The 19,331-nt window shown below is 44.0% G+C and overlaps 1 protein-coding gene across 1 annotated transcript in view; it reads left to right on the plus strand.

The window, feature by feature from the left end:
* The window catches only part of LOC106582383 (rab3 GTPase-activating protein catalytic subunit), a 139,785-nt gene that overhangs the window by 46,626 nt on the left and 73,828 nt on the right, over positions 1-19,331 (plus strand). The window contains 5 exon segments of the mRNA XM_082966901.1: positions 15,671-15,744; positions 16,202-16,294; positions 17,565-17,734; positions 18,263-18,376; positions 18,604-18,749. Of these exon segments, the coding sequence (XP_082823027.1) occupies positions 15,671-15,744; positions 16,202-16,294; positions 17,565-17,734; positions 18,263-18,376; positions 18,604-18,749 (597 nt within the window).

Genomic DNA, 19,331 nt, shown 5'->3' on the forward strand with positions numbered 1-19,331 from the left:
GACTGGCTGACTGACTGACTGGGTAATAAATATTACATGTCAACTGAAATGGTACCCTGACTGACTGGCTGGCTGACTGGCTGACTGACTGGGTAATATATATTATATGTCAACTGAAATGGTACCCTCCCTGGCTGACTCACTTGCTGACTGACTGGGTAATAGATATTATATGGCAACTGAAATGGTACCCTCCCTGACTGACTGGGTAATAGATATTATATGTCAACTGAAATGGTACCCTCCCTAACTGACTGACTGGGTAATAGATATTATATGTCAACTGAAATGGTACCCTCCCTAACTGACTGACTGGGTAATATATATTATATGTCAACTGAAATGGTACCCTCCCTGACTGACTGGCTGACTGACTGGGTAATAGATATTATATGTCAACTGAAATTGTACCCTCCCTGACTGACTGACTGGCTGACTGACTGGGTAATAGATATTATATGTCAACTGAAATGGTACCCTCCCTGGCTGACTGAGTGGCTGACTGACTGACTGACTGACTGGCTGACAGACTGGGTAATAGATATTATATGTCAACTGAAATGGTACCCTCCCTCACTGACTGACTGCCTGACTGACTGGGTAATAGATATTATATGTCAACTGAAATGGTACCCTCCCTGACTGACTGACTGACTGACTGGCTGACTGACTGGGTAATAGATATTATATGTCAACTGAAATGGTACCCTCCCTATCTGACTGACTGACTGACTTACTGGGTAATAGATATTATATGGCAACTGAAATGGTACCCTCCCTAACTGACTGACTGGGTAATAGATATTATATGTCAACTGAAATGGTACCCTCCCTAACTGACTGACTGGGTAATATATATTATATGTCAACTGAAATGGTACCCTCCCTGACTGACTGGCTGACTGACTGGGTAATAGATATTATATGTCAACTGAAATGGTACCCTCCCTGACTGACTGACTGACTGGGTAATAGATGTTATATGTCAACTGAAATGGCACCCTCCCTAACTGACTGACTGGGTAATAGATATTATATGTCAACTGAAATGGTACCCTCACTGGCTGACTGACTGACTGACTGGCTGACAGACTGGGTAATAGATATTATATGTCAACTGAAATGGTACCCTCCCTGACTGACTGACTGGCTGACTGACTGGGTAATAGATATTATATGTCAACTGAAATGGTACCCTCCCTGACTGACTGACTGGGTAATAGATATTATATGTCAACTGAAATGGTACCCTCCCTGACTGACTGACTGGGTAATAGATATTATATGTCAACTGAAATTGTACCCTCCCTGACTGACTGACTGACTGACTGACTGACTGACTGACTGACTGACTGACTGACTGACTGACTGACTGACTGGGTAATAGATATTATATGGCAACTGAAATGGTACCCTCCCTAACTGACTGGCTGGGTAATAGATATTATATTGCAACTGAAATGGTACCCTCCCTGACTGACTGGCTGACTGACTGGGTAATAGATATTATATGGCAACTGAAATGGTACCCTCCCTAACTGGCTGACTGACAGGGTAATAGATATTATATGGCAACTGAAATGGTACCCTCCCTGACTGACTGGCTGGCTGACTGGGTAATAGATATTATATGGCAACTGAAATGGTACCCTCCCTGACTGACTGGCTGACTGACTGGGTAATATATATTATATGTCAACTGAAATGGTACCCTCCCTGACTGGCTGACTGACTGACTGGGTAATAGATATTATATGTCAACTGAAATGGTACCCTCCCTAACTGACTGGCTGACTGACTGGCTGGCTAACTGACTGACTGGGTAATAGATATTATATGGCAACTGAAATGGTACCCTCCCTGACTGACTGGCTGACAGACTGGGTAATAGATATTATATGTCAACTGAAATGGTACCCTCCCTAACTGACTGGCTGACTGACTGGCTGGCTAACTGACTGACTGGGTAATAGATATTATATGGCAACTGAAATGGTACCCTCCCTTGCTGACTGACTGACTGACTGGCTGACTGACTGGGTAATAGATATTATATGGCAACTGAAATGGTACCCTCCCTAACTGGCTGACTGGCTGACTGACTGACTGGGTAATAGATATTATATGTCAACTGAAATGGTACCCTCCTTGACTGACTGGCTGACTGACTGGGTAATAGATATTATATGTCAACTGAAATGGTACCCTCCCTGACTGACTGGCTGACTGACTGGGTAATAGATATTATATGTCAACTGAAATGGTACCCTCCCTAACTGACTGACTGGGTAATAGATATTATATGTCAACTGAAATGGTACCCTCCCTGACTGACTCACTCGCTGACAGACTGGGTAATAGATATTATATGGCAACTGAAATGGTACCCTCCCTGACTGACTGACTGGCTGACTGACTGGGTAATAGATATTATATGGCAACTGAAATGGTACCCTCCCTGACTGACTGGCTGACTGACTGGGTAATATATATTATATGTCAACTGAAATGTACCCTCCCTAACTGACTGACTGGGTAATAGATATTATATGTCAACTGAAATGGTACCCTCCCTAACTGACTGACTGGGTAATATATATTATATGTCAACTGAAATGGTACCCTCCCTGACTGACTGGCTGACTGACTGGGTAATAGATATTATATGTCAACTGAAATGGTACCCTCCCTGACTGACTGACTGGCTGACTGACTGGGTAATAGATATTATATGGCAACTGAAATGGTACCCTCCCTGACTGACTGGGTAATAGATATTATATGTCAACTGAAATGGTACCCTCCCTGACTGACTGACTGGCTGACTGACTGGGTAATAGATATTATATGGCAACTGAAATGGTACCCTCCCTGACTGACTGGGTAATAGATATTATATGTCAACTGAAATGGTACCCTCCCTGACTGACTGGCTGACTGGGTAATAGATATTATATGTCAACTGAAATGGTACCCTCCCTGACTGACTGGGAAATAGATATTATATGTCAACTGAAATGGTACCCTCCCTGACTGACTGGGTAATTGATATTATATGTCAACTGAAATGGTACCCTGACTGACTGACTGGCTGGCTGGCTGACTGACTGACTGACTGACTGACTGGGTAATAGATATTATATGTCAACTGAAATGGTACCCTCCCTAACTGACTGACTGGGTAATAGATATTATATGTCAACTGAAATGGTACCCTCCCTTGCTGACTGACTGACTGACTGGCTGACTGACTGGGTAATAGATATTATATGGCAACTGAAATGGTACCCTCCCTAACTGGCTGACTGGCTGACTGACTGACTGGGTAATAGATATTATATGTCAACTGAAATGGTACCCTCCTTGACTGACTGGCTGACTGACTGGGTAATAGATATTATATGTCAACTGAAATGGTACCCTCCCTGACTGACTGGCTGACTGACTGGGTAATAGATATTATATGTCAACTGAAATGGTACCCTCCCTAACTGACTGACTGGGTAATAGATATTATATGTCAACTGAAATGGTACCCTCCCTGACTGACTCACTCGCTGACAGACTGGGTAATAGATATTATATGGCAACTGAAATGGTACCCTCCCTGACTGACTGGCTGACTGACTGGGTAATATATATTATATGTCAACTGAAATGGTACCCTCCATAACTGACTGACTGGGTAATAGATATTATATGTCAACTGAAATGGTACCCTCCCTAACTGACTGACTGGGTAATATATATTATATGTCAACTGAAATGGTACCCTCCCTGACTGACTGGCTGACTGACTGGGTAATAGATATTATATGTCAACTGAAATTGTACCCTCCCTGACTGACTGACTGGCTGACTGACTGGGTAATAGATATTATATGTCAACTGAAATGGTACCCTCCCTGGCTGACTGAGTGGCTGACTGACTGACTGACTGACTGGCTGACAGACTGGGTAATAGATATTATATGTCAACTGAAATGGTACCCTCCCTGACTGACTGACTGGCTGACTGACTGGGTAATAGATATTATATGTCAACTGAAATGGTACCCTCCCTATCTGACTGACTGACTGACTGGGTAATAGATGTTATATGTCAACTGAAATGGCACCCTCCCTAACTGACTGACTGGGTAATAGATATTATATGTCAACTGAAATGGTACCCTCCACTGGCTGACTGACTGACTGACTGGCTGACAGACTGGGTAATAGATATTATATGTGCAACTCGAAATGCGTACCCTCCCTGAACTGACTGGCCTGACTGACTGGCTGGCTAACTGACTGACTGGGTAATAGATATTATATGGCAACTGAAATGGTACCCTCCCTAACTGACTGACTGGGTAATAGATATTATATGTCAACTGAAATGCTACCCCCCCTCCCTGACTGACTGACTGACTGACTGACTGACTGACTGACTGACTGACTGACTGGGTAAAAGATATTATATGTCAACTGAAATGGTACCCTCCCTAACTGACTGACTGGCTGACAGACTGGGTAAAAGATATTATATGTCAACTGAAATGGTACCCTCCCTAACTGACTGACTGGATAATAGATATTATATGGCAACTGAAATGGTACCCTCCCTAACTGACTGACTGGCTTACTGACTGGGTAATAGATATTATATGGCAATTGAAATGGTACCCTCCCTTACTGACTGACTGACTGGCTGACTGACTGGGTAATAGATATTATTTGGCAATTGAAATGGTACCCTCCCTGACTGGCTGACTGACTGGGTAATAGATATTATATGTCAACTGAAATGGTACCCTCCCTAACTGGCTGACTGACTGACTGGGTAATAGATATTATATGTCAACTGAAATGGTACCCTCCCTGGCTGACTGACTGGCTGACTGACTGACTGGCTGACAGACTGGGTAATAGATATTATATGTCAACTGAAATGGTAACGTCCCGAACTGACTGACAGACTGGGTAATAGATATTATATGGCAACTGAAATGGTACCCTCCCTAACTGACTGACTGGTGGGTAATAGATATTATATGTCAACTGAAATGGTACCCTCCCTTGCTGACTGACTGACTGACTGGCTGACTGACTGGGTAATAGATATTATATGGCAACTGAAATGGTACCCTCCCTAACTGGCTGACTGACTGACTGGGTAATAGATATTATATGTCAACTGAAATGGTACCCTCCTTGACTGACTGGCTGACTGACTGGGTAATAGATATTATATGTCAACTGAAATGGTACCCTCCCTGACTGACTGGCTGACTGACTGGGTAATAGATATTATATGTCAACTGAAATGGTACCCTCCCTGACTGACTGGCTGACTGACTGGGTAATAGATATTATATGTCAACTGAAATGGTACCCTCCCTAACTGACTGACTGGGTAATAGATATTATATGTCAACTGAAATGGTACCCTCCCTGACTGACTCACTCGCTGACAGACTGGGTAATAGATATTATATGGCAACTGAAATGGTACCCTCCCTGACTGACTGACTGGCTGACTGACTGGGTAATAGATATTATATGGCAACTGAAATGGTACCCTCCCTGACTGACTGGCTGACTGACTGGGTAATATATATTATATGTCAACTGAAATGGTACCCTCCCTAACTGACTGACTGGGTAATAGATATTATATGTCAACTGAAATGGTACCCTCCCTGACTGACTGGCTGACTGACTGGGTAATAGATATTATATGTCAACTGAAATTGTACCCTCCCTGACTGACTGACTGGCTGACTGACTGGGTAATAGATATTATATGTCAACTGAAATGGTACCCTCCCTGACTGACTGGCTGACTGACTGGGTAATAGATATTATATGTCAACTGAAATTGTACCCTCCCTGACTGACTGACTGGCTGACTGACTGGGTAATAGATATTATATGTCAACTGAAATGGTACCCTCCCTGGCTGACTGAGTGGCTGACTGACTGACTGACTGACTGGCTGACAGACTGGGTAATAGATATTATATGTCAACTGAAATGGTACCCTCCCTCACTGACTGACTGCCTGACTGACTGGGTAATAGATATTATATGTCAACTGAAATGGTACCCTCCCTGACTGACTGACTGGCTGACTGACTGGGTAATAGATATTATATGTCAACTGAAATGGTACCCTCCCTGACTGACTGACTGGGTAATAGATATATGTCAACTGAAATGGTACCCTCCCTGACTGACTGACTGGGTAATAGATATTATATGTCAACTGAAATTGTACCCTCCCTGACTGACTGACTGACTGACTGACTGACTGACTGACTGACTGACTGGGTAATAGATATTATATGGCAACTGAAATGGTACCCTCCCTAACTGACTGGCTGGGTAATAGATATTATATGGCAACTGAAATGGTACCCTCCCTGACTGACTGGCTGACTGACTGGGTAATAGATATTATATGGCAACTGAAATGGTACCCTCCCTAACTGGCTGACTGACTGGGTAATAGATATTATATGGCAACTGAAATGGTACCCTCCCTGACTGACTGGCTGGCTGACTGGGTAATAGATATTATATGGCAACTGAAATGGTACCCTCCCTGACTGACTGGCTGACTGACTGGGTAATATATATTATATGTCAACTGAAATGGTACCCTCCCTGACTGGCTGACTGACTGACTGGGTAATAGATATTATATGTCAACTGAAATGGTACCCTCCCTGACTGACTAACTGGCTGACTGACTGGGTAATAGATATTATATGTCAACTGAAATTGTACCCTCCCTGACTGACTGACTGGCTGACTGGCTGGGTAATAGATATTATATGGCAACTGAAATGGTACCCTCCCTGACTGACTGGCTGACTGACTGGGTAATAGATATTATATGGCAACTGAAATGGTACCCTCCCTAACTGGCTGACTGACTGGGTAATAGATATTATATGGCAACTGAAATGGTACCCTCCCTGACTGACTGGCTGGCTGACTGGGTAATAGATATTATATGGCAACTGAAATGGTACCCTCCCTGACTGACTGGCTGACTGACTGGGTAATAGATATTATATGTCAACTGAAATGGTACCCTCCCTGACTGGCTGACTGACTGACTGACTGACTGGGTAAAATATATTATATGGCAACTGAAATGGTACCCTCCCTGACTGACTGACTGACTGACTGACTGACTGACTGACTGACTGACTGACTGGGTAAAAGATATTATATGTCAACTGAAATGGTACCCTCCCTAACTGACTGACTGGCTGACAGACTGGGTAAAAGATATTATATGTCAACTGAAATGGTACCCTCCCTAACTGACTGACTGGATAATAGATATTATATGGCAACTGAAATGGTACCCTCCCTAACTGACTGACTGGCTTACTGACTGGGTAATAGATATTATATGGCAATTGAAATGGTACCCTCCCTTACTGACTGACTGACTGGCTGACTGACTGGGTAATAGATATTATTTGGCAATTGAAATGGTACCCTCCCTGACTGGCTGACTGACTGGGTAATAGATATTATATGTCAACTGAAATGGTACCCTCCCTAACTGGCTGACTGACTGACTGGGTAATAGATATTATATGTCAACTGAAATGGTACCCTCCCTGGCTGACTGACTGGCTGACTGACTGACTGGCTGACAGACTGGGTAATAGATATTATATGGCAACTGAAATGGTACCCTCCCTAACTGACTCACTGGGTAATACATATTATATGGCAACTGAAATGGTACCCTCCATAACTGACTGACTGGCTGACTGACTGGGTAATAGATATTTTATGTCAACTGAAATGGTACCCTCCCTAACTGACTGACTGGCTGACTGGCTAATAGATATTATATGGCAATTGAAATGGTACCCTCCCTGACTGACTGACTGGCTGACTGAGTGGGTAATAGATATTATATGTCAACTGAAATGGTACCCTCCCTGACTGACTGGCTGACAGGGTAATAGATATTATATGTCAACTGAAATGGTACCTTTCCTGACTGACTGACTGACTGACTAGGTAATAGATATTATATGTCAACTGAAATGGTACCCTCCCTAACTGACTGACTGGGTAATAGATACTATATGGCAACTGAAATGGTACCCTCCCTGGCTGACTGACTGGCTGACTGACTGGGTAATAGATATTATATGGCAACTGAAATGGTACCCTCCCTAACTGGCTGGCTGGCTGACTGACTGGCTGGCTGACTGGGTAATAGATATTAAATGGCAACTGAAATGGTACCCTCCCTAACTGACTGACTGGCTGGCTGACTGACTGGTAATAGATATTATGTGTCAACTGAAATGGTACCCTACCTAACTGACTGACTGACTGGCTGACTGACTGACTGACTGACTGGGTAATAGATATTATATGTCAACTGAAATGGTACCCTCCCTGGCTGACTGACTGACTGGCTGACAGACTGGGTAATAGATATTATATGTCAACTGAAATGGTACCCTCCCTAACTGGCTGGCTGACTGACTGGGTAATAGATATTATATGTCAACTGAAATGGTACTCTCCCTGACTGACTGACTGGGTAATAGATATTATATGTCACCTGAAATGGTACCCTCACTGACTGGCTGACTGACTGACTGACTGGCTGACAGACTGGGTAAGACATATTATATGTCAACTGAAATGGTACCCTCCCTGACTGAATGACTGACTAGGTAATAGATATTATATGTCAACTGAAATGGTACCCTCCCTAACTGACTGACTGGGTAATAGATATTATATGTCAACTGAAATGGTACCCTCCCTAACTGACTGACTGGGTAATAGATATTATATGGCAACTGAAATGGTACCCTCCCTGGCTGACTGACTGGCTGGCTGACTGGGTAATAGATATTAAATGGCAACTGAAATGGTACCCTCCCTAACTGACTGACTAACTGACTGACTGACTGACTGACTGACTGACTGACTGGGTAATAGATATTATATGTCAACTGAAATGGTACCCTCCCTAACTGACTGACTGACTGGCTGGCTGACTGACTGGCTGGCTGACTGACTGACTGGCTGGCTGACTGGTAATAGATATTATATGTCAACTGAAATGGTACCCTCCCAAACTGACTGACTGGGTAATAGATATTATATGTCAACTGAAATGGTACCCTCCCTGGCTGACTGACTGACTGGCTGACAGACTGGGTAATAGATATTATATGTCAACTGAAATGGTACCCTCCCTGACTGTCTGACTGGCTGACTGACTTGGTAATAGATATTATATGGCAACTGAAATGGTACCCTCCCTGACTGTCTGACTGGCTGGCTAACTGGGTAATAGATATTATATGGCAACTGAAATGGTACCCTCCCTGACTGACTGACTGGCTGACTGACTGGGTAATAGATATTATATGTCAACTGAAATGGTACCCTCCCTATCTGACTGACTGACTGATTGACTTACTGACTGACTGACTGTCTGACTGACTGACTGACTGGGTAATAGATATTATGTGTCAACTGAAATGGTACCTTCCCTGACTGACTGGCTGACTGACTGGGTAATAGATATTATATGGCAACTGAAATGGTACCCTCCCTGACTGACTGGGTAATTGATATTATATGTCAACTGAAATGGTACCCTGACTGACTGGCTGGCTGGCTGACTGACTGACTGACTGGGTAATAGATATTATATGTCAACTGAAATGGTACCCTCCCTGGCTGACTGACTGACTGACTGGCTGACAGACTGGGTAATAGATATTATATGTCAACTGAAATGGTACCCTCCCTGACTGACTGGCTGACTGACTGGGTAATAGATATTATATGTCAACTGAAATGGTACCCTCCCTGACTGACTGGCTGACTGACTGGGTAATAGATATTATATGTCAACTGAAATGGTACCCTCCCTAACTGACTGACTGGGTAATAGATATTATATGTCAACTGAAATGGTACCCTCCCTGACAGACTGACTGGCTGACAGACTGGGTAATAGATATTATATGGCAACTGAAATGGTACCCTCCCTGACTGACTGACTGGCTGACATTCTGGGTAATAGATATTATATGGCAACTGAAATGGTACCCTCCCTGACTGACTGGCTGACTGACTGGGTAATATATATTATATGTCAACTGAAATGGTACCCTCCCTAACTGACTGACTGACTGGGTAATAGATATTATATGGCAACTGAAATGGTACCTTCCCTGACTGACTGACTGACTGACTGACTGGGTAATAGATATTATATGTCAACTGAAATGGTACCCTCCCTGACTGACTGACTGGCTGACAGACTGGGTAATAGATATTATATGTCAACTGAAATGGTACCCTCCCTGACTGACTGGGTAATTGATATTATATGTCAACTGAAATGGTAACATCCCTGGCTGACTGGCTGGCTGCCTGACTGACTGACTGGGTAATATATATTACATGTAAACTGAAATGGTACCCTCCCTAACTGACTGACTGGGTAATAGATATTATATGGCAACTGAAATGGTACCCTCCCTAACTGACTGCCTGGCTGACTGGGTAATAGATATTAAATGGCAACTGAAATGATACCCTCCCTAAGTGACTGACTGGCTGGCTGACTGACTGGTAATAGATATTATGTGTCAACTGAAATGGTACCCTCCCTAACTGACTGACTGGCTGACTGACTGGCTGACTGACTGGCTGACTGACTGGGTAATAGATATTATGTGTCAACTGAAATGGTACCTTCCCTGACTGACTGGCTGACTGACTGGGTAATAGATATTATATGGCAACTGAAATGGTACCCTCCCTGACTGGCTGACTGACTGGGTAATATATATTATATGGCAACTGAAATGGTACCCTCCCTAACTGACTGACTGACTGACTGGGTAATAGATATTATATGTCAACTGAAATGGTACCCTCCCTGACTGACTGACTGACTGGCTGACAGACTGGGTAATAGATATTATATGGCAACTGAAATGGTACCCTCCCTGACTGACTGACTGACTGACTGGGTAATAGATATTATATGTCAACTGAAATGGTACCCTCCCTATCTGACTGACTGGGTAATAGATATTATATGGCAACTGAAATGGTACCCTCCCTGACTGACTGGGTAATTTATATTATATGTCAACTGAAATGGTACCCTCCCTGGCTGGCTGCCTGACTGACTGACTGGGTAATAGATATTATATGGCAACTGAAATGGTACCCTCCCTAACTGACTGACTGACTGGGTAATAGATATTATATGTCAACTGAAATAGTACCCTCCCTGACTGACTGGGTAATAGATATTATATGTCAACTGAAATGGTACCCTCCCTGACTGACTGGGTAATAGATATTATATGTCAACTGAAATGGTACCCTCCCTGACTGACTGGCTGACTGGGTAATAGATATTATATGTCAACTGAAATGGTACCCTCCCTGACTGACTGGGTAATTGATATTATATGTCAACTGAAATGGTACACTGGCTGACTGGCTGGCTGACTGACTGACTGACTGACTGACTGACTGACTGACTGACTGACTGACTGACTGGGTAATAGATATTATATGTCAACTGAAATGGTACCCTCCCTGACTGACTGGGTAATAGATATTATATGTCAACTGAAATGGTACCCTCCCTGACTGACTGGCTGACTGGGTAATAGATATTATATGTCAACTGAAATGGTACCCTCCCTGACTGACTGGGTAATTGATATTATATGTCAACTGAAATGGTACACTGGCTGACTGGCTGACTGGCTGACTGGCTGACTGACTGACTGACTGACTGGGTAATAGATATTATATGTCAACTGAAATGGTACCCTCCCTAACTGACTGACTGGGTAATAGATATTATATGTCACCTGAAATGGTACCCTCCCTGGCTGACTGACTGGCTGACTGGCTGACAGACTGGGTAATAGATATTATATGTCAACTGAAATGGTACCCTCCCTGACTGACTGACTGGGTAATAGATATTATATGGCAACTGAAATGGTACCCTCCCTGACTGACTGGGTAATTGATATTATATGTCAACTGAAATGGTACCCTCCCTGGCTGACTGCCTGGCTGCCTGACTGACTGACTGGGTAATAGATATTATATGGCAACTGAAATGGTACCCTCCCTAACTGACTGACTGGCTGACTGACTGGCTGACTGACTGGCTGACTGACTGGGTAATAGATATTATGTGTCAACTGAAATGGTACCTTCCCTGACTGACTGGCTGACTGACTGGGTAATAGATATTATATGGCAACTGAAATGGTACCCTCCCTGACTGGCTGACTGACTGGGTAATATATATTATATGGCAACTGAAATGGTACCCTCCCTAACTGACTGACTGGGTAATAGATATTATATGGCAACTGAAATGGTACCCTCCCTGACTGACTGGGTAATTGATATTATATGTCAACTGAAATGGTACCCTCCCTGACTGACTGACTGACTGACTGGGTAATAGATATTATATGTCAACTGAAATGGTACCCTCCCTATCTGACTGACTGGGTAATAGATATTATATGGCAACTGAAATGGTACCCTCCCTGACTGACTGGGTAATTGATATTATATGTCAACTGAAATGGTACCCTCCCTGGCTGACTGCCTGGCTGCCTGACTGACTGACTGGGTAATAGATATTATATGGCAACTGAAATGGTACCCTCCCTAACTGACTGACTGACTGGGTAATAGATATTATATGTCAACTGAAATGGTACCCTCCCTGACTGACTGGGTAATAGATATTATATGTCAACTGAAATGGTACCCTCCCTGACTGACTGGGTAATAGATATTATATGTCAACTGAAATGGTACCCTCCCTGACTGACTGGCTGACTGGGTAATAGATATTATATGTCAACTGAAATGGTACCCTCCCTGACTGACTGGGTAATTGATATTATATGTCAACTGAAATGGTACACTGGCTGACTGACTGACTGACTGACTGACTGACTGACTGACTGACTGACTGACTGACTGACTGACTGGGTAATAGATATTATATGTCAACTGAAATGGTACCCTCCCTGACTGACTGGGTAATAGATATTATATGTCACCTGAAATGGTACCCTCCCTGGCTGACTGACTGACTGGGTAATAGATATTATATGTCAACTGAAATGGTACCCTCCCTGACTGACTGGGTAATAGATATTATATGTCAACTGAAATTGTACCCTCCCTGACTGACTGCCTGGCTGCCTGACTGACTGACTGGGTAATAGATATTATATGGCAACTGAAATGGTACCCTCCCTAACTGACTGACTGACTGGGTAATAGATATTATATGTTAACTGAAATGGTACCCTCCCTGACTGACTGGGTAATAGATATTATATGTCAACTGAAATGGTACCCTCCCTGACTGACTGGCTGACTGGGTAATATATATTATATGTCAACTGAAATGGTACCCTCCCTGACTGACTGGGTAATTGATATTATATGTCAACTGAAATGGTACACTGACTGGCTGACTGGCTGACTGGCTGACTGACTGACTGACTGGGTAATAGATATTATATGTCAACTGAAATGGTACCCTCCCTAACTGACTGACTGGGTAATAGATATTATATGTCACCTGAAATGGTACCCTCCCTGGCTGACTGACTGGCTGACTGGCTGACAGACTGGGTAATATATATTATATGTCAACTGAAATGGTACCCTCCCTAACTGGCTGACTGACTGGCTGACTGACTGACTGACTGACTGGGTAATAGATATTATATGTCAACTGAAATGGTACCCTCCCTGACTGACTAGCTGACTGACTGGGTAATAGATATTATATGTCAACTGAAATGGTACCCTCCCTGACTGACTGGCTGACTGACTGGGTAATAGATATTATATGTCAACTGAAATGGTACCCTCCCTGACTGACTGACTGGCTGACTGACTGGGTAGTAGATATTATATGGCAACTGAAATGGTACCCTCCCTGACTGACTGGCTGACTGACTGGGTAATAGATATTATATGGCAACTGTAATGGTACCCTCCCTGACTGACTGGCTGACTGACTGGGTAATAGATATTATATGGCAACTGAAATGGTACCCTCCCTGACTGACTGACTGGCTGACTGACTGGGTAATAGATATTATATGTCAACTGAAATGGTACCCTCCCTAACTGACTGACTGGCTGACTGACTGGGTAATAGATATTATATCTCAACTGAAATGGTACCCACCCTGACTGACTGACTGGCTGACTGACTGGGTAATAGATATTATATGGCAACTGAAATGGTACCCTCCCTAACTGACTGACTGGCTGGCTGACTGACTGGGTAATAGATTTTATATGTCAACTGAAATGGTACCCTCCCTAACTGACTGGCTGACTGACTGACTGACTGACTGGGTAATAGATATTATATGTCAACTGAAATGGTACCCTCCCTAACTGACTGACTGGATCATAGATATTATATGGCAACTGAAATGGTACCCTCCCTAACTGACTGACTGGGTAATAGATATTATATGGCAACTGAAATGGTACCCTCCTTGACTGACTGACTGGCTGACTGACTGGGTAATAGATATTATATGTCAACTGAAATGGTACCCTCCCTAACTGGCTGACTGACTGGGTAATAGATATTATATGGCAACTGAAATGGTACCCTCCCTGGCTGACTGACTGGCTGACTGGGTAATAGATATTATATGGCAACTGAAATGGTACCCTCCCTAACTGACTGACTGACTGGCTGACTGACTGGTAATAGATATTATATGTCAACTGAAATGGTACCCTCCCTGACTGACTGACTGGCTGACTGACTGGGTAATAGATATTATATGGCAACTGAAATGGTACCCTCCCTAACTGACTGGCTGGCTGACTGACTGGTTGGCTGACTGGGTAATAGATATTAAATGGCAACTGAAATGGTACCCTCCCTAACTGACTGACTGGCTGGCTGACTGACTGGTAATAGATATTATATGTCAACTGAAATGGTACCCTCCCTAACTGACTGACTGACTGGCTGACTGACTGACTGGGTAATATATTTTATATGTCAACTGAAATGGTACCCTCCCTAACTGACTGGCTGGCTGACTGACTGGCTGGCTGACTGGGTAATAGATATTATATGTCAACTGAAATGGTACCCTCCCTAACTGACTGGCTGGCTGACTAACTGACTGGCTGGCTGGCTGACTGACTGGTAATAGATATTATATGTCAACTGAAATGGTACCCTCCCTAACTGACTGACTGGCTGGCTGACTGACTGACTGGCTGGTTGACTGACTGGTAATAGATATTATATGGCAACTGATATTCAGTGGTTCTTATTTCAAGGATCCCAAATAAAGCAAAAAGTCAATAGATAATTATCAGGTATTTACTTTCCACTATATAGTCTCTAAATGAACACCAGGTCAATATCTGGTTGTAAAGTAAACCACAATAACGATGAATCTTCCCTTCCCGTCAGAGCCCCATGTTTAATAGCCTATATTCAGGCCTAATCTTTACTATAATGGTAAGGGTGAAGCACTGATCTGATCCAGGGCCAGTTTACCTCTCTCCCCTGTGTGGTCTGACCTTGTGTGCTCTCTGTGTGACCTCACAGTGACCTGGACCCACTCCAGGCCCCTCATTGGTCAGTCCGAGTCAGGAGCACAGACAACCCCATGTCCTTGCTCGGTATGTTAGACCCCCTCAACAGAAATACTGATCTTATATTATAGAAATCCTATAGAATATTATGAATGTCCATGTAACGTGGTTTAAAATGCTCCCTCATCCATCAGATGTATGTAAAGGGAGTTCCAAAGGCTTACTCAGATGTTGACTTACTCTATGTCAAATTTGATGGACAAAAAAAGCTTTTTGAATTTGAACAAAACGTGAACTTCTGGTTGTCACTTGTTACCACAGCCACAAAGTCAAAATTGGCTATATCTTAAAAATGTATGAAAGTAAAAATGTCTGCATAGTGCATCTTTAAGGTTAGGGTTAGGCATACGGTTAGCAGTTTGGTTAAGGTTTAGGTTAGGAGTAGGTTTAAAATCACATTTAAGAAGATAAATTGTAGAAATAAGCAGGTTTTATGACTTTGTGGCTATGGTAACTAGTGATGATGTAATCTTCTCCATCGCAGGTGACTTCATGACAGAGTTCTTTAAGCTGTGCTCCAGGAAGGAGTCAACAGAGGAGATTCTGGGAAGAGGTCCATTTGAGGAGGAAGGCAAAGGTAATGTGTTCTTTGTCTACTGGGGTGTATCTCAATAGTTTAACATCTCTTTCTTTAATTTTCCAATATCACATGTTATTAGTCACATGCGCCGAATTCAACAGGTGTAGTGATGATGACCTTACAGTAAAATGCTTACTTACAAGCCCCAAACCAACAATGCAGTTTAAAAAATAAAATATGAATAAGAAATAAAAGTAACAAGTAATTAAAGAGCAGCAGTAAAATAACAATAGTGAGACTATATACAGGGGGTACCGGTACAGAGTCAATGTGCGGGGCACCGCTTAGTCGAGGTAATTGAGGTAATATGTACATGTAGGTAGAGTTATTAAAGTGACTATGCATAGATGATAACAACAGAGAGTAGCAGTGGTGTAAAAGGGTGGGAGGGGCGGGGCAATGCAAATAGTCTGGGTAGCCATTTGATTAGATGTTCTGGAGTCTTATGGCTTGGGGGTAGAAGCAGTTTAGAAACCTCTTGGACCTAGACTTGGCACTCCGGTACTGCTTGCCGGGCGGTAGCAGAGAGAACAGTCTATGACTAGGGTGGCTAGAGACTTTGACAATTTGTAGGGCTTTCCTTTGACACTGCCTGGTATAGAGGTCCTGGATTGCAGGAAGCTTGGCCCCAGTGATGTACTGGGCCGTATGCACTACCCTCTGTAGTGCCTTGAGGTCGGAGGCCGAGCAGTTGCCATACCAGGCAGTGATGCAACCAGTCAGGATGCTCTCGATGGTGCAGCTGTAGAACATTTTGAGGATCTGAGGACCCATGCCAAATATTTTCAGTCTCCTGAGGGGGAATAGGTTTGTCGTGCCCTCTTCACGACTGTCTTGGTGTGCTTGGACCATTCTAGTTTGCTGGTTGATGTGGACACCAATATGGTGTATTCTCTAGGGGGATTTGTGCAGACGTCAGTGCAGATGATGGGAAGTAGAAGCCACTATGGACTCTTTGCTTGTTGATTGCATGTGAAGGGAGAATTACGCTCTCTTCTCAGTCAGAGCCCACCCTCACACGCTCCCTGTGAATGGCTTCTCTGTCCCTCCCCCCTCCACTCTGTCCCTCCCCCCTCCACTCTGTCCCTCCCCCCTCCACTCTCTCCTCATTAGACGACATCAGCCGTTCCCTGTCTAAGCTGACGGAGCCCACAGCCGTGCCCTGTCTAAGCTGACGGAGCCCACAGCCGTGCCCTGTCTAAGCTGACGGAGCCCACAGCCGTGCCCTGTCTAAGCTGACGGAGCCCACAGCCGTGCCCTGTCTAAGCTGACGGAGCCCACAGCCGTGCCCTGTCTAAGCTGACGGAGCCCACAGCCGTGCCCATCCCCAAGCTGTCTGTCTCCAACATGGTGCACAGCGCCCGCAAACGCATCCGCCGCCACCGCCGCATTGACGAATCACCGCTCAGCAATGACGTGCTCAACTCCATACTGCTGGTGAGAGAGAGCAGGCATGACGACGGACACACTCTTGCCTTCTAAAGGCATATGGTGATTTAGGCTGGCTGACATCATACTACACAAGAGGAGAGCAGGAGAGTCTTCAGCCAGGCTTCTCAGTTACCGGCCCTGCTGTGTGGAACAGCTTCTGATCAGCCGTGAAGCCATTGTTCAAGCAGTACCTTATTCCCTACATGCTCACACTGCCATTGGCCTAGCCCCCCCCCCCCCCCCCCCCCCCCCGCGCACGTTTTGGTTTTTACCCTAGCACTACACAGCTGATTCAAATATCAACATCATCAAGCTGTGATGATTTAAATCAGCTATGTAGTGCCATGGGGGGGCAGGAAACCCTGGGCTAGAGGCTCAGGGGTAAGTCAGACAGTTGTTAAATAAAACATTCAAATCAGACACTCGGTTCGTAGCAGGATTGTTCCTTCAGAGATGTTTTGTGTCAAGGTAAGGAAATGGATGTTCCCATGTACGAGAGTATTTACGCTTATATTTGTGTGTGTATGGTGTCAGTATCTCTTCCCAGACGCAGCCATAGGTAAACCATCATCAGAGAACAGCGAGAGAAAGGCTGCTCAATCAAACACCGATGGGGAAACCAGAAGAGAAGGATTCTGACGACTGTAGGTCTGCTGTCCGTGCTTTACCACACGATCACTGTGTCAGACACACTGCACTCCAGGGCTGGGTTCAGTAGTTATGCCATTGGAGAAACATTTTGAAATACTTGAACTTGTCTGATAAAACTCAGAAATACAATTTCCAATTGTCAAGAAAATGTCAGAAAAAGTCTGATTGATTAGTGTCATTTTCTGCAATACTGTGTGATGATTGTACTCCCCCATCTCCCTCAGAGCCTGTACAACCAGCTGAAGTCTTCTAGTAACAGTCTGTGTCTGGTTAACTTCTACCATGGAGGCGTCCGGGCCGTGGCTCACCTCTGGCAGGAGTTTTTCCTGGAGATGAGATACCGTTGGGAGAACAACTACCTCGTCTATTGGTGAGAAGAACCAGATTTTAGCTGGATTGATTGATTGTTACACCTTCTGAGAACATGGTCCTATTCATTACGCAACACACAGAAGAAAATGGACTGAACTAGTCCAGTAAGAAACTATATATTTTCAGTTTTCCCTTTTGCTACGGTGTGCCCCAATGAATAAGACCCCAGATTATAACACCTTCGATTGCTACCTAATGGGACACAGTAACAAGCACAGCATCGATTGGGATCAAAGACATTTATATTCCTGTCAATTTAAGTTCATATGGATTTTGTCCATTTTAATAGACATCTACTCAGACATCCACCCAGTCAATTCCTGAAGGGGGACTGTAATAGAACAACATTGGATTGAACCTGAACTGGAATCCCATCAATAATGAGGTTTAGGATATACACTGTGACAGTATACTGAATCATCATCATCATCATCATCATCATCATCCTGCCTGTCTCCTCTGTTTCAGACTGGCCGGTGGTCCCCCAGACCTCCGCTGCTGTCTCCTCTGTTTCAGACTGGCCGGTGGTCCCCCAGACCTCCGCTGCTGTCTCCTCTGTTTCAGACTGGCCGGTGGTCCC

Source organism: Salmo salar, chromosome 21 (genome assembly GCF_965601325.2).
Source record: "Salmo salar chromosome 21, fSalSal1, whole genome shotgun sequence".
Lineage (NCBI taxonomy): Eukaryota > Metazoa > Chordata > Actinopteri > Salmoniformes > Salmonidae > Salmo > Salmo salar.